The 27068-nt window shown below is 56.3% G+C and overlaps 1 protein-coding gene across 1 annotated transcript; it reads right to left on the reverse strand.

Annotated features, from left to right (window-relative positions):
• Positions 1 to 237: 237 nt before the first annotated feature.
• On the reverse strand, positions 238 to 26304 carry RCC2 (regulator of chromosome condensation 2; the record flags this gene model as incomplete). The annotated part of the gene is made up of 12 exons (XM_080692498.1): positions 238 to 342; positions 956 to 1033; positions 4167 to 4239; positions 4967 to 5072; positions 5726 to 5906; positions 8181 to 8347; positions 10855 to 10969; positions 13106 to 13194; positions 13467 to 13598; positions 15860 to 16003; positions 20254 to 20347; positions 26029 to 26304. 12 exons carry the CDS (start codon positions 26302 to 26304, stop codon positions 238 to 240), a joined length of 1560 nt encoding a protein of 519 aa, XP_080548624.1.
• Positions 26305 to 27068: the final 764 nt, after the last annotated feature.

Raw genomic sequence — 27068 nt, forward strand, 5'->3', positions numbered from 1 at the left:
GTAGGAATGGTAAGTCAACTATGAGCAAATATTTTAATTAAACATTGAGGGGGGAAAAAAAAACACTTTGGAAAGCATACAGAAAAAGGTAGTTAACGTTGAATCGCTTAGAGAACGGAACCTCAGGGAGTCTAACAAAAATGCACCTTCGGTCAACGTCTGCTTTTGAAATTCGTCGTCTGACTTCCCGTCCCAGTGCACGTGGAAATGACAGCTGCCAAGGGGCGGGCGCGGCGCCTAGAGCGTGCGCGGGTTGTACTCCGGCAGCCTCTTGATCTTCTCCTTCTCCGCCTCGCTCTCGTCGCGCGCGATCACCAAGGAGTGCGAGTAGCCCATGGCGACCTGCGGGGACAAAGCCTGTGTGGGCTGCGCGGCCGCCTGGCCACCGGGAAGGGGGCGGAGGCCAGTGACCGCAGGACACGGTCTGCAGGGCTGGCAAGGGTGTCAGTATGGAGAGGCCCTCGGGAAGCAAACAGAAGCCTCTGTGGCCAGTGCCCTCCCAGCCAGAGCCTGCCGGGCTGCTGCAAGAGGCTCCGGTGGAAGGAGGCCTGCTAAGGTCTGCAGCGACGGGGGATCTGGTTCCCTGTTCCAGAGCCTCCTGTGACTCCGTGTGCGAGGTACACCCCATCTGTGCTCGCTGACACGGCCCTGCCCTGCCTCCTGTGGTTCCCATTAAAGGAACCCCCAGCCCTCACGAGCAGGCGCCCATCCCAGAATCAGGTGCGATAAGGAGCTCACTGTGGCTGGACCAACCACTGCGTGTGCCTCCAAGAGCCAGGACAGCCACTGGCCGGTCCAGTGTCCCTCTGCGCCCCTGCAGACACTCCAGCGAGAGAAAGAGCTGGCCGGGGGGCCATGACCACTCAAAAGGGCTCCAGAGACCAGTGCACGGGGCAGCCGACACTTTTCCTCCAGCGCCCTCTGCTGCTTCTTGGCACAGGCCACCCAGGCTCACCTGCTCTGAGAAGATGCCGTCCAGGGTCTTCACCTCTTGGGCTGCTGTGGAAGACTTGGGCTTATGGTCCCCATAACCCTGTCAAGGCAGGCAAAGGAGAGCTCACCACAGGGCCCACGCGGCACTGTTCAGGAGCCAGGATGCCGCCCCGCCAGGGGAGCTACTGACACAACCACAGGGGACCTGACCCCAGCCTGGTGGCCTTGGCAAGCAGAATCTTTTGGGGAGCATCACATGGTGCAGATGACACCCCAAGTAGAGGAAGAGATGGGAGCAGAGCTGTCAGGGCCTCAGGTCACGCCAGTGGCCATCTACATCCCCGGGATGCCTCTGCTCCAGGTGGGAGAAGTGGCCCTACATAAATTGTATTGTAGTGGGGAGAGGAAGCGCTGCTTGTTAGTAATGACCCGAGGGCCCAGAGGCCCCCCCGACACCCCAGAACAGCCAACGGCTACAGGGAGCCGTGCCAAGGCCCCGGAGTCCTAAGCTCAGCTGAACACAGACCTGCAGGGTGGTGAGGCAGGACGCCCTCCCCAGCCCAGCCCACCTCGCACCTCACCCTGAGCTCCTCCCGGTGCCACGCTATCTAAGCACCCCTCGGCTTCCCCAAAACACCTCTCAGGCTTCAAAACTCCTATTTAGAAGGTCACTGTCTATTTCTTTTCATTTTTATTTTTTGGTGGTACTAGGGATTGAACCCCAGGGCATTCTACCTCTGGGCTACGCTGCCAGTCCTATTTTACCATTTACAGGGTCTGAGTTGTGGGGGGCCTCGTGTTGGCAAGGCCAACTGTTGGAACCTCCCGTCTCAGCCCCCCGAATGCTGGGTCTACAAGCAGACGCCACTAGCCTGGCCAGGTCACATCTACTTCTGACAGGCCCCGCACCTGCCCTCTCTGAGGACAATCCAGAGCAGAGAGGGCAGGCCTGAGGAGCCTGTTTTCGGCGTTTCACATCGGGCCGCCGGGAAGGGGCCACTTGTACCATGTGGGCCTGTGGGGTCGACCATGGTGCGCCCCAAGCTCCAGGAGGAGCGAGCAGGCCCTCGGCCCAGATGCCAGCTCAGCAGACCAGGGAAGCTCTCCTGACCCTGTCTCCATCAACTGGTCAAGTTCCCACCCACGAGAGGATACCAGGGGCGCAGACTGACCATAGTCCTGCAGTACTGGGGATTTAACCCAGGGGCATTCTACCTCTGACTTATACATCTCTGGTCCTATTTTTTAATCTTCATTTCAAAACAGGGTCTCACCTGTTTTGAAATAAAATTGCAGGGAGCCTCACTAAGTAGCTGAGGCTGGCCTTGAACCTGCAATTCTCCTGTCTCAGCTTCCCAAGTATTGGGATTATGAGCCTGTGCCACCACACTTAGCTCTACTTAAGCTTCTTAACCCAGAAACGGTTACAGGTTCCCCAAGAACCAGGACCTAAGAGGGGCAGACTTTGGGTGGGCAAGGCCACGGATGTGAGGAGAAGCTGAGGGCTGTCTGTTCTAATTTCACTCAAAACAAATTGCTGGGCCACGAGATAGCATAGCCTTTAACTACTCCAGGACTTGGGAGGCTGACACAGGAGGATTGCAGGTTCAAGAACAGCCTAGTGAGGCTCAGCAACCTAGTGAGACTTTTTTTTGCTGGTATTGGGGATAAAAGCTAGAGGCATTCTACCTTTGAGCTACAACTCCGGCCCTGTATTTCTATTCTTTTTTTTTTTTTGGTGGTATTGGGGTTCCTGGAAGCCCTTCTACCTCTGGGCTACACTCTCAGACCTATTTTTACATTTTTATTTGGAAACAGGGTCTCCTAAGCCAGCGTGATCCTCCTGTCTCTGCCTCCCAAGCGCGGGGATTACAAGCGTGCGCCACCACGCCTGGCTGAAACGCTCTTTCAAAAACAAAAAAATAATGAGGGCTAGGGTATAGCTCAGAGTTATAATGCTCCCGGGTGCAACCCAGTACTGCACAAAAAAAAAAAAAAAAAAAAAAAGAAAAGAAAAGAAAAAGAAAAAAAAATTAAACTTGCCGGGCATGGTGGCGCATGCTTGTAATCCCAGCATTTGGGAGGCTGAGACCAGAGGATCGTGGTTCGCAGACAGCCTCAGCTACTTAGTGAGGCCCTCTGCAACTCAGTGAGACCCGGTTTCAAAATAAAGAATAAAGTAAGGCAGAGGGTGTAACTCAGAGGTCGAATGCCCCTGGGTTCCACACCCAGACCCGCAAAAAAAAAAAAAAAAAAAAAAAAAAAAAAAAAATTAAACTCAATCTAGAAAGATATGAAAGAAGAATATCCCCAAGTCTCCCGGCCCCCGGCCAACTGATGGCACAGTCCACAAACCACATGCGGCCAAGGACAAGGAAACCCACAACTGGATCCAACGTCATCTCGTCATACAACTGAAAAAGACACACTGAGCCAAGCACGTGGCCCACGCCTGCAGTCCTAGTACTTGGGAGGCTACGACAGGAAGATCATAGGTGTAAGACCAGCCTCAGCAACACAATGACTTCAGCAATTCTGCAAGACCCTGTTTCAAAACAAATAATAAAAAGGGCCTCTGTAATTCCCAGTACTTGGTGAGGCTGAGACAGGAGAACTTTAGGCTCAAAGCCAGCCTCATCATCCTAGCAAAACCTGTTTAAAAAAATTAGAAAAGAGCCCGGTGTGGTGGCGCACGCTTATAATCCCAGTGCTTGGGAGGCTGAGACAGGAGGATCGCACAGGTTCGAAGCCAGCCTCAACTACTTAAGCTCTTAGCAACTTAGTGAGACCGTGTTTCCAAATAAAATACAAAAAAGGTCTGGGAGTGTAGTCCCTGGGTTTTATCCCCAGTAGCACAAAAAAAATTAAAAAAATAAATAAATAATAAAAAGGGCTGAGTGTGTAGCTCAGAGGTAGAATGCATCTGGGTTCAACCCTAGTACCACAAAAAACCCAAACAGAAGACATGCTGCTAGAGTCCTGTGGACGTGAACACTCCTGGGAAGGAGGGGAGGCCCCCTTCCCATCGCCACGGCGCCTCACAGAACGCGAGGACACTGGCCCTGACACTCCACCTCCACACTGCCCCCGACGCAGCGAAGCCCCTCCGACGCTCATCGACATGGCATTTTATTCACAGCCTAATGCGACCAAAGATTATGGAGTATTACAGACCTTAATGTGACAAGGGAACCCCCCACCCCGCCTGCCCGGCCCTCCCGCCCCCGCCTCACCAGTTCCCCGAAGGTCGGCGACGGGCCCCAGCTGATGGTGCTCTCGTCGGCGGCCACGATGATGCTGCTCTTCCTGCAGACAGGGGAGGCGTCTCTCACACACCACCGCCCGAGCCCCTGCCCACCGCTCACCCAGATGGCTGCCAAGAGCCCGGGAGGCCACTGGCTCCCAGCATCGTGGGCACCACAGGACCAACACCGGTCTCCATACACACGGCCAACACAGAGCCCGAAGGCCCTCCCGGGCCTCGGCAAAACACCAGCACCTGAACCAGAGCCAGGGCCTGGCTGCCTGCCCCTGGGGCTCTTGGAGGTCATCGGGGAGAAGGGGCCACAATCAGGGTGAGAGACGGCCTATTCCCAAGGGGGTGGAACTTCACACACAGACACTGGGGTGGGGCTGGGAGCAGACGAGAGCCATGCGGGCCTCCGTGACAGTGACCACCCACTGACTTCTACGACCCGGCTCCTGTCAAGAGCTGAATCACTCAGCAGCTGCCCTAAATGTGGGAACACCAATTCAAAGGCTAATTCTATCCCAGTGTGTTGAGAAAACTAAAACCTGGCCAGTTTCAATAACTTACCAACCTCCACTTATGCTTTATCCAAAACCAAAAGCTTTCGCAATGACTCTTCTTCCCATGAAGACAAGGATCCACTTGTCCTAGGATCTACCAAGCTCTCCCTCCCTTCCTGAACCCCCAACCTCAGAATCTGGTACAGAGCCCTCCGGAAGGAACAGGGCAGAAGGCGCGTCAGAGGAGGCACGGGCGCGCTGCCCCAGCAACGCTGCCACCTACCCGCAGGCCAGGCTCCGGATCCGCCAGCCGCACAGGTCCTGCACTGCTTTCGGGTACATGGTGGACTCGCGGGAAGTGTTGGTGGCCCCCCAGAAAAACAGGCCACCTGGAGGGAAAGAGAACAAGACCCCCACGTGAGCAACGCCCCGGGAGCTGAGGTCTCACCTACAACACGACTGCGGCAAGGTGAGGCCAGTAAAGAGAACACCGCAGCCGGGCACGGTGGAGACGGGAGGACGCGGGCTCTGAAGCCAGCCTCAACAACTCAGTGAGGCCTACATCAAAATAAAAACTAAAATAGGTCTGTGGGTGTATCCAGAAGGTAGAAGGCCCCTGGCTTCCATCCCTTGTCTGTCTGTCTGTCTGTCTGTCTGTCTCTCTCTCTCTCTCTCTCTCTCTCTCTCACTCACACACACACACACACACGCACGCGCACCAGGCATGGTGGCACAGGCCTGTAATCCCAAGAACTGAGACAAGGACCACAGGTCAAGGGCAGCCTCAGCAATTTAGTGAGACCCGGGTTTAAATGAAAGGAGGAGGGTCTTGGGGTGTAGCCCACAGTAGAACGGCTCTGGGCTCATTCCCCAGTACAGACAGGGAGAGGCAAAACAAGAACGGTGGGGGATGAGTGACCAGGGTCAGTCTTGGGACAGGACGATGACGAAGCCCGCCCCCCCCAGCCACCAGGGAGCACGCGGCACACTCTGGCCCGGGAACCTCTGCCCACGGGCACAGGCGGCGGGAGCAACCACTGACCCACTTCGCTGACGGCAAAGGAGCAGGTGTAGCCCGCGTAGATCTGGGATGCCCCTCGGCCGGGAAAGTCGAACAGCTTCACCAGGCGAGGCACCATCTCGTCCTTCTGCTCCGCGTGGCCCAGCCGGCCATAGCCACCAAAGCCCCAGGAGAACACGCGCTTCTGGGAATCCAGAACCAGCTGCAAAGGAGAAGAAACACAGGCTCAGACAAACAGGCCTCCCCAAGAGGAGCTAAGGCCGCCACGCCTACCTGGAGAGCCTGGTGCATCAGCGAATGGCACATGAGCGCGCGAGCGCAAGGGGGGGGGGCTGGCAAAACGAGCACTCGGCCTGTGACTGGTCTGCTGTTTCCTCTGCCAGGGACTCTACTTCCATTTTTTTCCCCTTAAATAACGTAACTTTCCCTTTCCCACATCAGAATAGGGCTAGGTCTCCAGATGGCAGGGCACTGTGTCTGACTTCCTGTTACAATACTGATCAGACTGCATTCGGAGCAGAGAGGTGAAGGCCGCGCTTCCGGGGCTTCCTTTAAGACTTCACTGCCAACGGACACACACACAGCTGGGCTGCACCAGTGTGGCAAGCGGTCACCAAAGCCCATTAAAACCCATTTTCAGGAGCCGGGCGTGGTGGCGCACGCTTGTAATCCCAGCATTCGGGAGGCTAAGACCTGAGGATCGCGATTCGCGGACAGCCTCAGCTACTTAGTGAGGCCTTCTGCAACTCAGTGAGACCTGGTTTCAAAATAAAGAATAAAAAAAATAGGGCAGGGGGTGTAGCTCAGAGGTCGAATGCCCATTTTCCTCTCTCCTGTGTCTGATGTTTCACGTCTGGACCATGTGAATGCCCAACTTACTAAAAGACAAGATGTGCCAGGCGTGGTGGCGCACGCTTGTAATCCCCGCGCTTGGGAGGCAGAGACAGGAGGATCATGCAGGTTTGAAGCCAATCTCGCTGGCTTAAGAGACCCTGTTTCCAAAAAAAAAAAAAAAAAAGGCTGGGCATGGTGGCACACGCTTGTAATCCCCGTGCTTAGGAGGCGGAGACAGGAGGATCATACTGGTTTGAAGCCAGCCTTGCTGGCTTAAGAGACCCTGTTTCCAAATAAAAATATAAAATAGGTCTGAGAGTGTAGCCCGGAGGTAGAAGGGTTTCCATGAACCCCAGTACCACCAAAACCAAACCCAAACAAACAAACAAACAAAACATATGTAGGGCACAGGAGTGTGGTTCACCTTCCCCATGTGCTCAACGCCCTGGGCCGAATCACCAGCACCACAAATAAACAAGCAGATAGAAATTGACTAAGAGGTTCTAAACACGATTTAACTCTGTTTCTTCTGACTACACTACACAAAACGGAATCAATTTTTGGACTTAAAGGAAGTGAAAGCTCCTTGTCCAATCCGAATCCAACCCACTGACACCACCAAGGGGAAGAAGGACCCGAGGGAAGGAAGCTGGCCGAGGACTGGCCAGGAGGGCAGTCTCTGGGTTCCCAGCCTGGACCTTTCAACAGAAAACCACGCCTGCCTCCCAAGCGTCCTCAGGCAAGGTAACTACCTGTAGCCCCAGATACAGGACAGCAAGTTCAAGCCAGCTTGGGAAACTCAACAGGACGCTGTCTCAACATAAAAAATTTAAAGGGGTTTGGAAAGGCAGTCCCGTGGTGAACACCCCTGGGTCTATCCTCACACACATATGCAAAAATCTAGTCCAGTCAATCTGCAAGTGACCTTTAAAGAAGTATCCTTAGGCCTCCCACTACTTGGGAGGCTGACACTGGAGGATCACAGATTGGAGGCTAGCCTCAGCAATTTGGCAGGGGTCTCAACAACTCAGCAAGATCCTGTTTCCAGAGCCAGGCGTGGCGGCGCACACTTGTAATCCCAGCATTCGGGAGGCTGAGACAGGAGGATCCGGGTTTATAGACAGCGAGGCCCTCTGCGACTCTGAGACCCTGTTTCAAAATAAAGAGCAGAGCATCGGGCTGGGGGTGGAGCCTGGAGGTAGAAAGCCCTGGGGTTCAATCCCAGTCACCACAAGAAAAAGACGCTGTTTCCAAACAGAACTGGACTGGGCACAGCTCAGAGATAGGACGCCCTCGGGTTCAATGCCCAGCACTAACTGCTGCCCAAAGAAGCGTCCTTAGTAATTACAGACTGTTCACACCCCTGACAGAGGAACCGTTTAGCACCCTAAAAAGATAACCTATGGATGCCGTCAGATGAAAGCTAGGCATGCTCACTGTAGGATGGGCGGGGGGCGGGGGGATATCCACATTCAAATGTGCTGAGGGAAGGCTGCTGGCGCAGGAGGTAGTGACGGGACTGCCCCACAGGCCCTCTGAGGAAAGCAGGAGGTCCAGCTGGAGCTAGGTGCCGGGGCCCAGCGTGTGTGCACCCTCCGCACCACTATGGCTCCCAGAACAGCAAAAGCAGCGCAGGCCTCACCGTGTGGTTGGCGCCACAGGCCACATCGCGCACCACCACGTTCGGGACGGGCAAGATCTGTCCGTCTTTCGTCTTCTCAATGAAGATGGCCACCCTTCGGGGCACCAGCTCGCAGTCGTACTCTATCCGCTGCGCCCGGGCGATGAACTTCCCGTCCGAGTTGTGTCCTAGGAGAAGCAGAGCCAGCCATCAGCAGCGGCACAGAGCACAAGGACACACCGCGCGTGCTCAGTGCCACGGCCCACAGCTCCGCCCCTGCCAGCCCGGGCCTTCCCGGGTTCTCGTCACAGGCACAGCGCCCTTGGGGGACCATAAGGCACTCAACACTGAGACCAGAAATGAACAGAACAGACAGCACCAGAGAACACCTGCGTCAGAGGAATATCTCGAGACAATTTCGCGTATGGCTGGGCATAGTGGCACAGGCTTCTAACCCATTTTTGGGGACACTAAGACAGGAGGATCACAGGTTTGCAACCAGCCTCAGCAAGCTTTTGAGGCCCTCTGCAACTTAGAGGCCCTAATTCAAAATAAAAAAAATAAAATAGGCTGGGGCCGTAGCTCAGAGGTAGAATGCTCCTGGGTTCAATCCCCAGTACCCCACACAGAGGCTTTCTCATACACAATCTACACTGAGACTGAGAGCCAGTGGAAAAAGCTCAGCTGCCGTAGCGTCCTGAGAGCACGCCAGAACACTGGGGCTCCCGTTCTGCCACCACACCGGCCCTGCTCAGCTGCTGCTTCTTTTTTTTTTTTTGGTGGTACTGGGGTTCCTGGAAGCCCTTCTACCTCCGGGCTACACTCCCAGACCTATTTTATATTTTTGAAACAGGGTCTCTTACGCCAGCGGGGCTGGCTTCGAACCTGCGCGATCCTCCTGTCTCCGCCTCCCAAGCGCGGGGATTACAAGTGTGCCCACCACGCCCGGCCCCTGCTGAGCTTCTAAACTGAAACCGTGCCCACCCTGCAGCCGAGTCTGTAAACTGCAACCAGGTCACATCCAAGCCAGCAAGTCCACTGGCTTCTGACAAATACCGCCGGCAGAGCATGCTTGTCCGAGGTCCACCCTGTACTGACGTTAAGTGCTGCACTGTATGAAAACCTTGAGACCACAGCCACAGTGAATCGGGCAGCCGCGGCAGCTTGGCAATACCGCTTCCAAGTGAAAAATAAAAAGGACCTGGGGTGCACTTTGGAGGTAGGATGTCCCCGGGTTCAATCCCAAGCACCAAACTATAAAAACAAACCCACGTGCGCTCTCAGTGACGGTTCTGTAGTGCAGCTAATAACTCGCGAGTCAGCAGAGCACTGCACACCTAGCCACAGACTCCAGATGGCAGAGAGGCGCACTCTGAGACTGCTGCTCCTTCTCACAACGCCTGCAAAGCCGCTAGGCCACGGGCCAGTACGGGGCTTGCCCGGAGGCGGCAGCCTGTTAAATGGCGGCACGTGCCTCGCTTGGTCCAGCAAGCACGCTGAAAGAGCGTGACAGGGAGAAGGTGCTGGTGACAGGTTTTCCACGGCTGCTGTGTCAAAATTATAATCAAGACCTGCCGGGATTTGGGAGAGATGATTGGAAACGTGCTTGAGAGCACGCTGATACACGCGGAGAGGGGTCCTATGGATGTATATCCAGCCAGTTTCCGGAACCACCTCTAAGCAGTGTGTGAGCTCAGCAAATCAGACCGACCAAGGTGGGCGATTAACCGTGGCGGGCGTGTAGCCGAACTCACTAGTGCTGGGCCCTTTTGGAGGGATGCCTGCTTGCTGTGATGAGCAGGTCTGCCGGCTTCTGGAGACGTCAGAGGCAGCACTGCCCACACAGCCGGAAGCACAGAAGCACACTTCCGGGGCGGGCCGCCTCAGCGTGGCCATGGAAACGCTCCTCGGCAGCCCAGCACCTCCCCAGCAAGTGCGGATGTGCGTAAGGGGCTGCTCGTTCTTATTCACTCCTGACTGGGGTATATTTAGCTTCACAGAGTCATTGGTCCCTGAAGTCCAAGGCCAGTGACACTCTATTTATAATCTTCCATCTGCCACTTCTGTGACACCGGCAGCCTGCAGGGGGCGCCTGCACCACGCCAGGTCCCAGGAAGGGTGGGAGGGCCAGGGAAGCCACTGGCATCAGAGTACCAATTGGGATGGGGGGCCTGCCCCAAGACCTTGTCCACTCCGAAAACAAAGCGAGCAGTTTGGGGCCGAGTGGGTCTTGTTCAGTTCTGTTCTGTCGAGAGTAAAGTGGGAGGGAACCAATTCCCCTGACACACACTGGCTACCTCCTCCGGCCTGACCCGGGGCACCACCAGCCCAGGCCCCGGTCCTGTGCGATTCCTCGGCTTCAGTAAAGGCAAATACATATATGAGAAACTAAAGAAAGGTGCTTTATTTCTCCCCTTTTGCTCCAATTCTGAAATCCTTACATAAACGAGTTGCCAATCAGAAAACAGATTCTTTTGTTAAGACTCCAGTCCCGACTTTTTCACTGAAGCGAATCACTGTAATACTCCAGAACTCCGTGAGCAGCCAGGCGCCACTCACTCGAGACCCGCCTAATGGAGCCATTATCTGAGATCAATCACCCATATTTCTAACACGTGTGTGCAGCCCCCACGCTGATTTCTAGTTCTAAATATACAGTGAGATTACAGAGCTTTTAAAAAATACCCTTCCATACCCAGCTGGCCGTATTCCGGGCACCCAAAGGAATAGAGGTTTCCTTTGCAGTCCATTATCATGCTGAATTCAGCCCCACAGGCCATTTTGGTAATCGGCTGGCCGTTGTACATTATCTGAAAAGACAAGAGAGCGGACTTTCAGACATTTCTTAAAAGAATGATAAAAAGTCTCCCCTCTACATAGGCTGGCGTGAAACAATTACTACGCTACAAAAGAGATCTAATGGACTCCACAAATCTGCAGGCCAAAGCTGAGTGTGTGGACAACACAAAGCTTCAGATGTAGGTAAGGCGACACCCTCATAATCCCCCACCCTCCCAGGAGGGAGCCACAGACCCCACCGGCCCCCAGCGCGCCTCACACGCTCCCGTGTGCAGTGGACTCCGCACTCGACGGGTAGTGTGGCAACAAGGGCGAGAGAGAACAGACACCAGAGCTGCAATTCTAGCGTCAGCCCAACTTCAAAACTAAGAGGACCATGGGTACAGCTCTGCGGTGATGCCCCGCGTGAATGAGGTCCTGGGCTTCACCTCCAGCACCACCAAGAAACAAGTAACAAAGAGCCAGGTGCAGTGGCACGCTCCTGTGACCCCAGCAAGGGGGTCCCAAGTTCAAGGCCAGCCTGGGCTTTGCTGAGAGTGGGCCTCAAAATTTAAAAAAGTAAAAAAGGACTAGGGATGTCGCTCAGTGGGAGAGCACCCCTGGGCTCGATCCCCAGCGCAGCAAAAAACACACAAACAAGAGGCCAAGATGATAACAAAGAAATGCTTTCATTACCCACCAGTTAAAATGAACTTTTTTTTTTTTGGTGGTGGTACTGGGGATGGAACCCAGGGGCTTTCTACCTCCAGGCTATCCTCCCAGACCTATGTTATATATTTTATTTGGAAACAGGGTCTCACTAAGTTGCTGAGAGCCTCACTAAGTAGCTGAGGCTGGCTTCAAAACTGTGCGATCCTCCTGTCTCTGCCTCCCAAGCGCAGGGATTACAAGCGTGCGCCACCACGCCCGGCTAAAATGAACCATTTTATACTCCAGCTTACCACTGCACAGCTCCTCCATTAATGAGTCTTAATTGAAGGTATAAACATGGAATAAAGATGGTTCAAAATACGAAAGACAACAGAGAAAACGGTCTTATTTAATGTGTGATTTGGAAACCAATGTAAGAAAGAAGCTGAAGAGCTTTTTCCTGTACGCCCACCAATCGGGCTGGAAAAGCCCAGCCGAGGCTGGGAAGTACCAGAGCTGCTCTCAGCAGCAGTGAACGCTGGAGATGGGGTGGGAGGACCGAGGCCACACGGCGCCAGTCCCCCTCACTCTGCAGATGTCTGTCCCCTCCACTTTAGAGAACATGGCTAACAGAGCAGAACATGCCAGAACCCTTCAAGCCCAAACAAGCTAAGATCAAGAGGCCCAAGTCCCATCTGTCATGCGGAAGCGCTAATGAGGCCTGGCTCACCCGGGCTGCCTGGCATCGGGCCACTGCTCAGGCTGGAACCCCGCTCCTCAAACCTGTGATCCCAAGTTTCTTAGGCAAGAGACCCTCTCTCACTGTGTTCAAAAACCCTGGCAGGGAATTTCATACAAGGTATAAAATAAAATAAAATTAAAAATGCAGATTAAACTGTTAAGATACTAACTTGATCTTAGCCAAAAGGCTGAGAAAAAGCCGGGTGTGGTGGTGCACACTTGTAATCCCAGCATTTTGGAGGCTGAAACAAGAGAATCGTGGTTCATGGCCCTCTGCAACTCAGTGAGACCCATTTCAAAATAAGGAGTAAAAAACAGGGCTTATGGTGTAGCTCAGAGGTAGAAGGCCCCTGGGTTCCATCCCCAGTACCGCAAAAAAAAAAAAGAAAAGAAAAGAAAAAAAGGCTGAGAAGGTACATATGTGCAGGTGAAGACAAACTAACACCCATACAAAACCTCACTTTCTGTTTAACAATACTTAGCCAGGTAGGGCGGCGCATTCCTATAATCCTAGTACTTGGGAGGCTGAAACAGGAAGGAGGTCACAGGTTCATGACCAGCCTTAGCTTAGTGAGGCCCTCTACAACTTGGTGAAAAAATAAGAGCTGGGGGTGTGTCAGAGGCAGAATGCTTCTTGGTTCAATATTCCCAAGAAGAAGAGACTTAAAACAAGGTTTTTCTACACACATTTTTCGACATTTTCAGGATGTTCGATGGCCTGACCACAAACTAAGCCCGTTTAAAGGACTACAGCGCGTGGACCCCACTCCCAGTACCTGTGCGGGGCTGGGGACGGCATCGGTCTGATTGCCAAGGCCCAGCTGTCCCATCTTGTTCTCTCCAAAAGCAAACACAGAGCCCGTTTCTGGAAGTGAAAGGAGAAAAAAACATCACCAAAGGGAAAATAACACTGAATGTTTTACACTAGATTTGGACCAAGGCATCAAAGTAATAGAAACAGCTCGTTTGCCAGGCAGAAGGTAAGGGTCCAAAAGACAGCGGGCGGGGGCTTCGGAGCAAACCCCACCTCACGTCAGGGAGCGCGAACCCCAGGAGGCCAGGCGTCGCCCGGCCCCGCTCACTGCGAGGCCAGGAGGCTCTCCTGCCCCGGTGCAGGGCGGACTGCGGAGCCCTTACCCGTCAACGCCAGGGTGTGGTTGCGCCCACAGGCTGCTGATACGATGGCTTCGTGGCTGAGACCCTCGATGAGTCTGGGGGCTTCGACTCTCTTGGTGTCACCGTGGCCCAGCTGTCCCTTCTCGTTTCGACCTGCAGATCACAGCTGGTTAACGGCAGGACAGGGCCAAGACCCACCCACAGTCCCCAAGAAGCCTCCCAAGCCCACAGCTGGGAACCGGGGACAGAAAGCCCCGGCTTTCGAGTGCATTGAAGAGGGGTCCTGGGGCCAGGCTAAGAGTGGGAACCCCGGCTGGAGCTCTGTCCCCAGGCAGCCGCCAGCCACAGGCGCCTGCCGCGCTCTCCTGACCCTCAGACCCCTTCCTGCCGCAGCAGGGTCCACCACCCTCACCCGAGTCTCCCTACCACAGACGTGCAAGAAAAGGCCGAGAGTGGCCAGGTGCCACGCACAGGGCTGCTGGCCTGGGCCCTCTCTTCCTTCTCTCGGGGTAGTTTCCCAGCACCGTCGACATCTGGCTCTCAGTTCAACTGGCTCAGTGTTCAGAGGATCCTACCCTGGACGGTGTGGACTTATCTGCAGCCCCCAGATCACCCTGACACGACCCTCAGTCACTTGAACCCTGGTGATGGGGGACAGGCGGCTCTCTGGCGCTGCACCAGTGGATTCATAGAGGCAGACAGACACCCCTGCCTGAGTCCTCAGCAACACACAAGGCCTGAGGGACGTCAAATTCAGCTCCAGGGCAGACCTGGGTGGGCCATGAGGAGAGCTGGAGGCCCCTAACACAGGTCTAAAACACACACCCCAGTGGGCCACCCTTGGGTCTTTCCTGGGGAAGGAAAAACCACAAGCCCAACCAAACACTTGGAGAGGTCACAGGCATCAGAGGGCCGACAAGTCACAGGATTACTGAAGGGTGGGGTTCGCACCCTCCAACGACAGCCTTTGTACATTAGGTACAAGAATGGTCAGGAGCAGAGCCAGAGAGGCTGAGCCCCACTGCCCCGGGGAAGTCTCATGGCTAAGTGAACGACCTCCAGCCTGCACCACCCCGGGAGGACACGCCCCAGGCTGTGAGCTGCACAGACAGCGGCTTCGGGCCAGCGCCGGCCTGGGCAGCAGGCAGAGGCCAGGGAGGCACGGGCGGGTGGTACTAGCCCGGGAGCAGCACACACCCGGGCTCGCCTCTCCCGCGACCCTGCTACTGCCCCGCGGTGGGAGGACGAGAGCGCGGGGACTCATCCCGCCGCACGCTCTGCGCCCGCTTGCAGGGACCGCTGGCTGCGTAGACGCCCAGTGTTCCTGCTCACAGGGTCAGCAAACAGACGTTTTTAGAACCACAGCGTAAGTGAGGCTCAGCAGAGAGATCTGAGAGAAGCTATTTTAAGTTCGGAACATGACATAAAAGCCTGCGCCTGGTGTCAGCACGGAACAGGAGGGTCTGGAGGGAGGGACACACCCCTGGGCCAATCGAAGGGAAACAGAAACCGGGGCAAATGTCGGCGTGTCAAGAGCCGGCAAAGGATGTATTTGAGCCAGACATACTTGTGAGCTTTTTTCAACGGGATTACAAAATTAGCAAAGTGCAGCGAAGATGACAGATGTTAATATATTTGGACTTTAGTACAGCAGCTCATGAAATCACAAAAAATGGTTCAAACAGACAAAAATAAAAATGCAGTCATATGGACTAAAAGCTAGCCAAGGGCCAGAAACAAAGGGTGGGGACCAACGCCAACACGCCCAGCTGGAAGCAGAGCGGGAGCCATCAGAGCTCGGGTAGAGTGAGACTTACTCGATACCTGGAGGGGAAAGAGGCAGCAACAGAAAAGCCAGCCGGGGAGGGAGGCAGGGAGGCCAGGCCAGGGAGGCCAGGGCAGAGAGGCAAGCCCCCACACCCGGGGTAAGAAGAAAATCTTAAGCGGAAACTCAGCTGTCCTGAGGCACCCTGAGAAACAAAGAGCTCAAGGCCCGCGGAGCAGCGAGAGCCACAGGGCCGGACGCTGAGACGTGATGCCCGTGACAAGAGCGGCAGCTCCCAAAGCCGGCGGCACGGAAGGGACGAGCTCAGAGGCTCGCCTCGCTGTGTGCAGAGCAAGGCGAGGGCTGTCTGTGGAGGGACGGCAGCCTGAAACAGGCACGGGCCGGACGCGGCTCAGGGGCAAAGCTCAAGCCTTGGTCAGAAAGTTCAGGAATAGGCTGCTCAGAGGGGAGGCTTCAAAGACGTGGCCACGGGAAGGCCAGCAAGGCGAGTGCGGGCTGCATCCTGCGAGGTCCAGGGAGGCCCGCGGGACCCGGGCCAGGAGGAGCGGCTGCAGAGGAGCAGGGCCTCGGGGAAGGGACGAGCCCCTCCCGGGAGCCGGGCACCCGCGCCGGCCACACCAGGACTTACCCCAGCTCCACAGCTTCCCTTCCGTGGTGATGAGGAGGCTGTGGGCAGCACACGAACCCGAAACCACAGTCCGCACCCGAACCCCCGACAGGCAGCCATACCTGTGGGGCCCCCACAAGTTCTGACCGAGATTGCGGTAAGCGGCTGCGAAGAGAAGAAGAGGGCGAATCAACCCGCGTCGCGAGGGCGTGGCCCCACCCCGGGCGCCAGGGCAGGTGTCCTGGCGCTGCGTCTGGCCTGGAGCTAAGGAGGCCAAAGGATGCAATCCGCACACCTTCCACCTCTGCCCTACCCACAGGCCCAAACCAAACTGCCCAGGAGCTGCTGTGGCCCTGGCCACCTGCGCGCTGAGGCGGCCAACCCCACACCGCCCCCTCTGGCCTAATGCCCTCACACCTCGGACCTCAGGCCACTCTGCTGAGCATGCCCACCAGGCAGAGGAAGGGTGACCAGGCACCTCCTCCCTTCCCCAACAGCGTGACCCTTGGGCTCTCCCCGCTTTCCACAGCTCCCCCACCTCCACCTCGGGCCCCCTGCAGCGAGTAGGCACTTTCCCGCCATGGCCCCGATATCCCTTCCCTGGGGACCCACCTGCCCTCCTGGCATCTGTCCAGCCCTCTGGGAAGGCCCTGTGGATACCCTCTTCCAGCTCCAGCTGAATTTCCCTCTTCCTTGGCTGGCTGTTGGCCAGCCCGGGACCCTGGCCTCTGCCTGGGGCTTTGTTTCCCCCAGGTGCCCTCCCATCGCCTACTGGCCTCAGACTCCACGGGAAGCCAGCTCACATCCAACTCTGAAGCCCCCTGAGGCTCCACACCCCAGCTCACTCCCTCTCCTGTGCAGGTAGCCCCAGTGCCTCCCGCTATAGGCACATGGGAGCAGTCCACCACGCCAGCCCCCGAGCAGACAACAGCTGCCCCCATCAAATCTCCACGCCCCTCCCAAGGACCGTGGTGTGGCCGACTGTCTTGTCTCGCCTTTCTCTATTTGGGCTCTCAAGAGCACCCCAACAGTGGTGAGTACTTAGAGAAGCTAGCCCCTGCTGGATCAAGGTGTCAGGCTCATCCTGCAGAAACCATTAAAAGGCCAATGCTCTGTAAATCAGATGACCAGCTATGGCACCAGTGGCCCAGCAGGGGGCGCCACGCGCCACCTCCAGCAGTTGCAGGGCAGGTCCCCTGCTGGTGTCAGGGCGCCAAGGACTGCAGGTCAGGTCACAACAGCAGCCACCTGGACGCCTCTAACAGGTGGGCAGGAACACGGCCGGGGTTAGAGGAAACTAACCTAAGACGGCATCTAAGTCCTAGAAGATGGCAGCTGTTCTAAGGGAAAATCAGAGGAGAAGCAGAGAAAGGAAGGCAAATGAACGGCGGCACCTGGCAGGTGCCCTTCAGGCCCAGAGCTGGAGCACTGCCACCCTGCCAGGGGCTGGGGGTAGGGAGGTGCCAGGACCGGAGGGCTGCGGGGCAGGGTGGGCACGCTCCCCACAGTGGCTCAGTGGAAACAGCCTCTTTCAGCACACTGGCAGAGGGCACAGAGAGCCAGGTATCTTTTTTTTTTCTTTTTCTTTTTTTTTTTTGGTGGTACTGGGGGTGGAACCCAGAGGCTTTCTATTTCCAGGCTATCCTCCCAGACCTTTTTTTTAAAAAAAAATATTTTATTTGGAAACAGGGTCTCACTAAGTTGCTATAAGCCTCACTAAGTAGCTGAGGCTGGCTTCGAACCTGTGCGATCCTCCTGTCTCAGCCTCCCAAGCCGGGGATTACAAGTGTGCGCCACCACGCCTGGCTGGGCCAGGTATCTTTTATTCTATTTATTTATTTTTGTAGTACTGGGGATCAAACCCAGGGGCATTCTACCCCCAAGCTACAGCCCCAGCCCTACATTTTACTCTTTATTTTGAAACAGGATCTAAGTTGCAGAGGGCCTCACTCACGAAATAGCTGAGGCTGGCCATGAACCTGCAATCCTGATCCTCCTATCTTGCCCAAGTACTAGGATTACAAATGGCCATCACACCCAGCAGGGCCTAAAGATAGCTTAAGTATTTTTAAAAGATAGTTTTTTACCCAGGCAGGGTGGCGCATACTTGTATCCTTGGTACTTGGGAGGCTCAAACAGGAGGATTGCAGGTTTGTGGCTAGCCTTGGCTACATAGGCTCTCAGCAACTTAGTGAGACCTCATTTCCAAATAAAATATAGAATCGGTCTGGAGGTGTAGCCCGGAGGTAGAAGGCCCCTGGGTCTGGAGGTGTAGCCCGGAGGTAGAAGGCCCCTGGGTCTGGAGGTGTAGCCCGGAGGTAGAAGGCCCCTGGGTCTGGAGGTATAGCCCGGAGGTAGAGGCCCCTGGGTTCCACCCCCAGTACCAAAAATAAATAAATAAATCTACTTTTAAGCCAGGCATGGTGGTGCACACCCTGGCCCTGCCATGTGCCTCCCTCTGGGACAAACTCACCCCTCTGCCTGTGTACCTCTAACTGCAGGTAGGCCTCTGAGCTGAAGAGCAGGACGGGCAGAGGTGCATAGATACTGGCGCTACACTGCCAAAGACCAGGTGTTTCCTGGGACCCAAGCTCCTGCATGTCAGGACAGCCAGGCATGCTCCACAAGATGGGGCTGCTGCCTGTTGGATGCTTCTAACTCAGGAATGGCAGGAGGGCCGCTCGGAGTCCTGCTAATTCCGGGACAAGACAATCTCCCACACCAATGCTTTCAGGTGCGAGGGTGTGCCTGTGTGCAAATGTTTGCTCACGGGCACAGCGATGTTGGGAAGCGCCATGGGCATCTTTCCAAATGGAATCCAGAAGCCATAAAATGTGGCACCCTGCCAGCCTTCTCTTGGGCAAGCCTATTCCCCTGAGGAAAGACACCAGTTTTCTTTTTCTTTTCTTGTGATCCTGGAGATTGAACCCAGAAGCGGTCTACCTCTAAGTTACATCCCCAGCCGTGTGTGTGTGTGTGTGTGTGTGTGTGTGTGTGTGTGTGTGTGTGTTTACTGAACTCAAGAGCACTCTGCCTCCAAGATACACCTCCAGCCCTTTTATGTTTCAAAACAGGGCCTCACTAGGTTACTGAGAGTCTCACTACTTGCTGAGGCTAGCCTTGAACCTCTGATCCTCCTTTCTCAGTACTGGGCTCACAGCTGTGTGCCATCATACCCAGCCAAGACGTCAATTTTCTAAAAGTAAGTGGGGACCAAAATGGTATTTCTTAGCCGGGCGTGGTGGCGCACACTTGTCATCCCAGCATTCGGGAGGCCGAGGAAGGAGGATCCAGGTTCGCGAACAGCTTCAGCTACTTAGTGAGGCCCTCTGCAACGCAGTGAAAACCTGTTTCGAAATAAAAAATAAAAAATAGGGCTGGGGGTGTAGCTCGGAGGAAGAATGTCCCTGGGTTCCACCCGGAAAAAAAAAAAAAGGTGATTTCTTGGGACTCCCCCCCACTAATTTTCTGTCAACCCAGTTCTTGCAATAAGCCGGCAGCTTCCAAAGCCACATGTGTGGACACCTCTGAAGTGTCTGCTCCTCGACTACCTCGAGTCCTGACACTGACACACGTCCGGGACAATGGCACCATCTCAAAGGACCAGCCTCGCATTGATGCAAATGACAAGGACAAAACAGTGCCACACACCTGTAACCCTGGTACTTGGGAGGCTGAGACAGAAGGATTCAAGATTTAAGGGCGAGCCTAGGCAACTTAGTGATACCCTGTTTCAAAAGAAGAAAATAAAATAGGGTTAGGAGTGTAGTGCGGAGGTAGAATGCTCCTGGAGTCAATCTCTAGTACCACCAAAAAAAGGTGTCAATGCCTATTTGTATTTTCTTGTGAAATCTTTTTTTTTTTTTTTTTTTTTGGTAATACCGGGGATGGAATCCAGGGGCCTTCTACCTCCGGGCTAAACTCCCAGACCTATTTTTATATTTTTATTTAGAAACAGGGTCTCTTAAGCCTGCTGAGGCTGGCTTCGAACCTGTGCTACCCTCCTGTCTCAGCCTCCCAAGCGCGGGGATTACAAGCGTGCGCCACCACGCCCAGCTTGTGAAATCTTAACGCAATTTTTTGTGGGCTTTTTTTTTTTTTTTGGTACTGAGAACTGTCGACCACTGAGCTCTACCTCCAGGACGATTTTTGGTTTGAAACAGGGTCTCATTAAGTTGCTGTGACTGTCCTCGAACCTGCTTATCCCCCTGTCTCAGCCTCCCAAGAACCAGGATTATAACGCCTGGCTGGAATTGTTTTCTAATGGCAGAACTGTGAACACCCACAGGACTTGAGTTCAGAGCCAGGAGCTGTGCGGCTTCTATAAACCCTGAGAACACCTACCTGGCGGGCGCGCGATCACCAGAACCGCACCTCGTACATAAGAATCGAAACTCAGAAACCGCATCTCATACCTTGTTGCTTAGGCACTTCTTTCCGACCAATCAAGTCCCAGTTGGTTGCCCCAAATATCAAAAGCTGCCCTTTGCACTTGGACCCTTCAAGTTTCTACAGAGACAGAGAAAGGGAAAAGAATTAGCTCGTTAAGGCTGCCTCTAGCTTTTAGCCTGTCCTAGGATAGCAGCCCACAAAAATAATTTTGTTGGCGCTTTCACCCAGGACTCCTGCCTACCTGCCCCACCCAGTCACCCTCATCTGCACACTCCAAGGAACGCAGGTGACCCCAAACCTACCCACGGCAGCTCACTTGTGCCCGAGCTCATTTTTAAATAGCTTCTGCAAAACCCAAGAAAGTTGCAGTCCTCCCCACTCCCCAAACTGACAGCTGTCTGCAAAGCCTGCTGGTCACACGGGGAATCACACCTGGCTCTTCTCAGGAGCCAAGCGTCCGCCCACAGCGGGCACTGTGCTCCACCGGGAGCTTCAAACCCAGAGCGTCCCTCCGCCGCCAAGAGCCTTTCCTCGGGAGTCGGAGGGGCGCTGGAGACAGGGGCTCAACCAAGTCTCCGGAGGACGCAGCCTCTGGGGGTCTCCAGCTGGGTCTGGCAGGCAGCCTTCAACGGACTCATTCGCTGCTGCCCACCAGCCAGGACCCCAGTGGGTGGTGGGGTCCCCAGGGCCAACTCCATGAAGAGACCACTGTTGCTTCCACCTGGCCCTCCAGCTCTCGTACCCGGAGCTGCCAGGCCACCGAGCCGGGCGGCAGGAGCAGGCCCAGCATGCGTGAGCCCTGGGCTGGGTCCCCAGCACCTCGAAACCACAGAAAGGCCGTTCCACTGTCCACTTCCAGGTAGCACCTGTAATATTCTCAGCACTTTGCCCTCTTAATGTCAAAATACACCCTTTAAGCAGATCTGTGAGTTGGGTGTGGTGGTGCACGCCTGTGGTCCCTGTACTCGGGAGGCTGAGACAGGGGGATAGCAGGTTCAAGAACAGCCTCAGCAACTTAGCAAGACTCTCAGAACCTAGCAAGACCCCGTTTCAAATTTTTTTAAAAAAAGGGCTAGGGGTGTAGCCTGAAGGTAGAATTCCTCTGGGTTTAATTCTCTGCACCACAACAAGTAAGTAAATAAACAGCAAACAAATTGAATTGTAGTAGAGTACTCACCTAGCACCTAACGGGCTCTGGGTTCATCCCCAGTACCAAAAATAAATAAATAGGGATTATAGTGAGGCTCAATTCTGCAGACCACCTGGGTTTCACCCCAGCGAGGGGAGCAAGGCACACCCCTTGCTCACACTCGGTACACTCCCATCCCAAGACCCTCAGAGGAAGGCAACACGGCCTACACATTTTCAACGTTCCACGTCTCCTAGCCCAGTGTGGTGGCACACACCTTTTATCCCAGTACTTGGTAGGCTGAGACCAGAGGACCTCAGGTTCAAGGCCAGCCCAAGCAGTGCAGCAGGACTCTCAGCAACTAGGGAGACCTATTTCAAATAAAAAGGGCTGGGGGTATAGCTCAGAGATAGAATGCCCCTGGCTTCAACCCTAACACCACATATACAACAAGATTACACATGCCTACCAGGAACGGAGCCTATTTCTTAGGTAATCTAATGTCACAGGCGCTCCCCCCACACCCCATGCAGGGCCCCCTTCATGCAGGAAAGTGGCGAGCCTCCAGGAAGTAGCCCTGCGACAGCACACTACACACAGGGCCCACTTTTAATTACTGAGATCCGTCTGGGCGCTGTGGGCAGAGGTCCCCTCATCCCGCTCAGATTACTTGAATGGAAACCTAGTTTCCCCTCTTAGCTCCCCTCCTTTGTTTAAAAGCAGGTGAGGTTGGAGCACTCCACAGGCCTGGGTCTGTCAAGGTCCCCTGAGAGGAGAGGCACTGACGGGCACTCTGCGTATCAAGGGAGGGCAGAGGGGGCAGCAGAGACACAGGAAGGGGCCGAGGCACCGGGGATCCGGGCGGGAGAGGGCATCAGAACCACCAGCAGGCCAGACAGCAGGCTGCGCTGGCGAGCTCCAGGGAGCAGGGCTTCAGTGCACCCTCGTCTCTGCCATCAAGCCTCCGTTCACGCACACCTGCCCCAGGACCTCAGCTCCTCGGGCTGCGTGCAGACAACCAGAACCTCCCTGTGCAGGAGGAGGGCTTCCCCAGTGACCCGGATGCGTGGTCAAGGGCATGTGCCACCCTCCAAGCCAGCTAAGCATGTACAGAAGCACCCGGCCCCGAGAAACCAAGTCCACGCCAGGGACAGCAGGGGGCTTCCCAGGAAGGGCCGTGGCTTCCGGGTTATTCTGTCCTCGCACACTGGGAGGCGACATTCCACCGCGATCGCCTACAGGACTGCTCGCAACAGGCCACTCAGCCGACCTCCCTGCAACCCAACTCTTCCTCCATCGCAAATGGAAGGCAAAACTTAGATGAGAAATGCGGCTGGCGCGTGCCTGTCATTCCACTACTTGGGAGGCCGAGACAGGAGGATTACAGGGGAGGGGAAGGCCAGCCTCAGCAATTTAGTAAAACCCGCAGCAACTGTGAGATCCTGGGTCAAAAAAAAAAAAAAAAGTACGGGGGAGGATGGAGTGTAGGAAGGCCTTTGGGTCCAATCCCCGGCACCACACACATACACACAAAAGGAAATGTTACTCAAAATACCCTTTAAAGCTGGGCTCGGTGGCACATGCCTGTAATCCCAGTTTGGGAGGAGAGACAGGAGGATCATAGGTTCAAGGCCAGCCTCAGCGGCACTGAGGGAATCTTACCATCACAATGAGACTTTGTTTCAAACAAAGAATAAAAAAAAGGACTGGGGACATAGCTTGGAGGTGGAATGCCCCTGGGTTCAATCCCCAGTACCACACACACAGAAAAAAAACCCAGCCAGCATCCCTCTTGGCCATGGGCCTGAAACCACCTCTATCATGTAGAAGAGAGTCCCGATGCCTGCTGGCCGTACCCAGAGGAAGTCCAGTGGAGAGTGGTGTCAAGAGTCAGCAGGGCTGGGGTGTGGCAGGGCAGAGCACATGATTAGTGTGCCGGAGAAGGGCGTGTGTCAAAAGGGCTCAGGCTCCTCCAAGGCTTAGCTCAGCTCCAAGGCCGGGCGGGCAGGAGCCGGCTCTCCTGGTGAACCCCATGCCTGCGGCACTGCTGGTTATCTAAAGGCCTGAAACACACCACCCACTGGATCAATGAACTTCTTTCTTTGCTGCCTCCCAACAACTGGTCGCAAACATCGCCTGGGCCTAGGTGACCGGTGACGGCGGGAAAACACACTGAGCGTCTTCAACCAACAAGATGGATTTCTAATCCCCAGCAATGTCTGAATTGCTGTCCAAGTGCGAGAGGCATGCTTACAAGGCTGAGAGTCAACCTTTTAACACACATCCATCCGTTCAGGCCCCGGCTGCTCTCAGAAGGGGGAAGGCCATCAGGAGAAGTGCCAGCAACAACAAACTCCCTAACGGGCTATCAACTAAAACACTTCGAGCTCAGCTTACAGCTGTATTTATCTGGTCCTTTCAGATCGGACAGGTTTGTCTCAGGGTCCATGAAACCTTGGCAACCCCAGACTGGAAAAACTGCCGGAGACCTGGACACTTGCGCCACTCACCTATTCTGGGGCCCGGGCCAAGGCTGCTCGCTTGACTTGCTCTACAAAGCCAGGCAGATCACAGCGAGCAGGACTGCACGGCAGCCCTCAGGACAGAACGCTCATCTGACACAACCACACGCAAACCTGCGGGCCCCACGGAGAGCGCTGTCCAAGACCGAAATGATAACGCTGTCCAGTAAAAGCACCCATCTTTCAAGCAAGGTGACTCTGCGCCCCGACAATCTGAGCGTGAGGCGCACCTTTTCTGGGCCCAAGCCCTGGAGATAAGACAGAGACCGAGGTGCAGACAAGTCTCACAGGCCTCCTCCGGGCAGAACAGTAGCCGGCTCTCTCTGAGGCAAGCTAAGGCCTGCTGGTGACCACGGTGGCAGGGAGGTCCCCAGGACTGCCTAGCAGAGGGAGACAGGACACCGGGCAGGAGGACAAGGGGCAGACCGCAGGCAAGGCCACGGGAGATGAATGGGGCTGCGCAGGCCATGCCCTGACCCTGGAACAGTCTCTACAGATGCTAATGAAGAGGGAAACTTGGGATAAGCATTTCCGCGAGGCAGAAAGAGCCTCATTTGTAGAATTCAGGCTCCTGGTTCCCCGCGTAGGTCAGCAAGCCTGCTCAGGCCACAGCAATCTGCTTGACAGTCACCCCGGTTCTTAGTTTTGTTCTAACACACTGTGACCGGGAGGCAGATGTCTGGATTAGATTTGCCAACAAAGCAGTTCCAGTGTTCCCTTTTCTCAATGATCACATTGTCCCCATACTGACCTGCCCAAACCCTACCTAGGCAGGACCTTTTTCTGTGGTAATGAGAATTGAACCCAAGGGGCATTCCACTTCCAAGCCACACCCCCCAGCCACTTTTTTATTTATTTATTTACTTTTGAAGCAGGATATTGCTGGGCTATTGACAGTCTCGCTACACTGGAGAAGAGAAGCTGCGAATCCTCCTGTCTCCGCCTCTCAAGTACTGAGATTACAAGTGTCCACCAGCACGGCTGGCTAGGCAGGACCTTTGAGGGGATTCTTCTCCACAATCCAGTGCTAGGGAGGGCGGCTATAAAGCACTTTCACGTGTCCAATTTGCAAGGCTGACGGTGATAAGCGCCAAATCCTTTGGGCATCTACTGTCCTTCCTTATCATCTCGGGCCCTCGCTCTGCAGGTTCCTTATCTCTCAGAAGATGTAGAAAGTGTTCTGCCCACTGAGCTCTCCGCAGCTCCTTAACCCTCACCTGCCCTCTGGAGCAAGCACCGGTGGGGAGAACTGGTCCGCCCCACAGCGGCAGGCTCCCAACCCCAAAGGGAAGTCCTTTTCCCCTCAGATCGTCTGAGAACACGGAGAAAGCCTTGCCGCTCCGCTCTCTCCGGGGAAAGAAATCCTACATCAAACTTGCCAGAACTTCTGGCGGGGATGCTGCGGACTCCGGGCTGGGCTCTGCGGCCTTGCGGGAACCGAAGTTGAGCCGGCCACAACTGACTGCTATTTGGGCGAACGAAGCCCACTCACCCCGTGGGCGGTGCTCCTTCCCTGGGAGGGAAGGGGTTCACGACAGAGTGGGGGCCAGCACCCGGCCCCCGCGGCCCACCGCGGGCAAACAAAGCCCAAGCCCCTCTCCGCCGGGGGCTGGTGCGGGGGGAGCGCCTCCGCGCATGCGCCCCGCCCCCGCCGGCGCAGGGCCGCAGGGCGCAGGCGCGGAGCCCGGGAGGCCCCGCCCCCGCCGGCGCAGAGCCGCAGAGCGCCGGCGCCGAGCCCGGGAGGCCCCGCCCCCGCCAGCGCAGGGCCGCAGAGCGCACGCGCCGAGCCCGGGAGGCCCCGCCCCTCCGGGGCGCCGGAGCCGCGGCGGCGGGAACCTCAAAGCCCGGGCGCAAACTGCCGCTCCCTGCAGGGCTGCGGCCGCCCTCCCCGCCGCGCGCGGGCCCAGGGCGAGCTCGGGGGGCCCCGGCCGGGCGGAGGCACGCGGGGCGGCCCGCCGTCCAGGGCCCGCGCCCGGCGGCCCGAGACCCCGGCGGGCGGCGGGGGAGGGGCGGCGCGCCGGGGGCGGGGCGTGACCCCCGCGGCTCGGGCGCCCCTCCCCCGGCCCGGGCCCGCGCGCCCCGGTGCCCGGGCCCGCCCGCCTTTTGTTGCCCGCAGCGGCGCCCGCCCGCCCGCCCCGGGCACTCACGACGCGCTCCTTGGTGTGCTCGGGCTCCGTGATGACCGCGGCCGCGCCGCCCGCCTTGCCCGCCGCCGGCCGCGCCGCGCGCTTGCCGCCGCCGGGGGCCCCGTCCAGCTCCAGGCCGTCCTCGTCGCCGCTGCTGCCGCCGCCGCTGCTGCTGCTGCAGCGCTCGGGCCGCTCGCGCTTCCTGCCCGCCGGGCCGCCGCGCCGCCGGGCCGCCGCGCGCGCCGTGCCGTTGCCGGAGCTCGGCTCCTCCCAGGCCGCCGCCTTCTTCCTGGGCATGGTCGCGGCTGCGGAGACACGCGCGGCGCACAATGGACGGCGCGGGGGAGGGGAGCGGCGGCCGGCCGCACTTCCTCCCGGCTGGGCGGGGACGGGGAGGGCGCTCCCGGCCCGCCGCGGCCCCGGCCCCGCCGCCCACCTGCGCCCGCGCCCCCGGCCCGGCCCGCCGCCCCGCCCGGCACCTGCGCGCGGCCGGGACCGAGAAACTTCCCCGCGGCCGCCGCTCGGGCCGCCGGCCTCCCCGGGCCCGCGCCGCCGCCGGCCTGCGCCTCTTTTTTTTTTTTTTATTGATTTTGAACAATGGGATCTCTGTCTGTCTCCGATTAAACCACGTGGATCCGCCTTCCTTCCCCTTCTTATTCATTCAATCCCCCAACCCCCTCCCCCAGTTTTTTTTTTCTTTTGCCTTTTCTTTCTCTTTCGTAAAAAAAAAAAAAAAGACAGAGAAGGAAAAAAAGAAAAACTTTCCCCGTCCCCCGCGAACTGATCGCTGTAGATTTGCAACCCTTACCTGGTTGGAGAGATGGAGACCGCTCGGGAGAGGAGGGCAACTCCGAAGACCGATCCGAAGGCGGCTGCCTTTTTTTTTTTTTTTTTTTCCGGGCCCAGACGAGGGCTCCAGCCCACTCGGCAGATACACTTAAAATGTAAATACGAGCTTCCAGAACAAATGCTACAACACAAAACAGAAACACATGTGCGGCGGGGCGGCGAGCGAGCGCGGCGCGGGCGGCGGGCCGGGAGCGCGCCCCCTGCCGGCCGGA

Source organism: Muscardinus avellanarius (genome assembly GCF_963383645.1).
Source record: "Muscardinus avellanarius genome assembly, chromosome: 3".
In the NCBI taxonomy this organism is placed as follows: Eukaryota; Metazoa; Chordata; class Mammalia; order Rodentia; family Gliridae; genus Muscardinus; species Muscardinus avellanarius.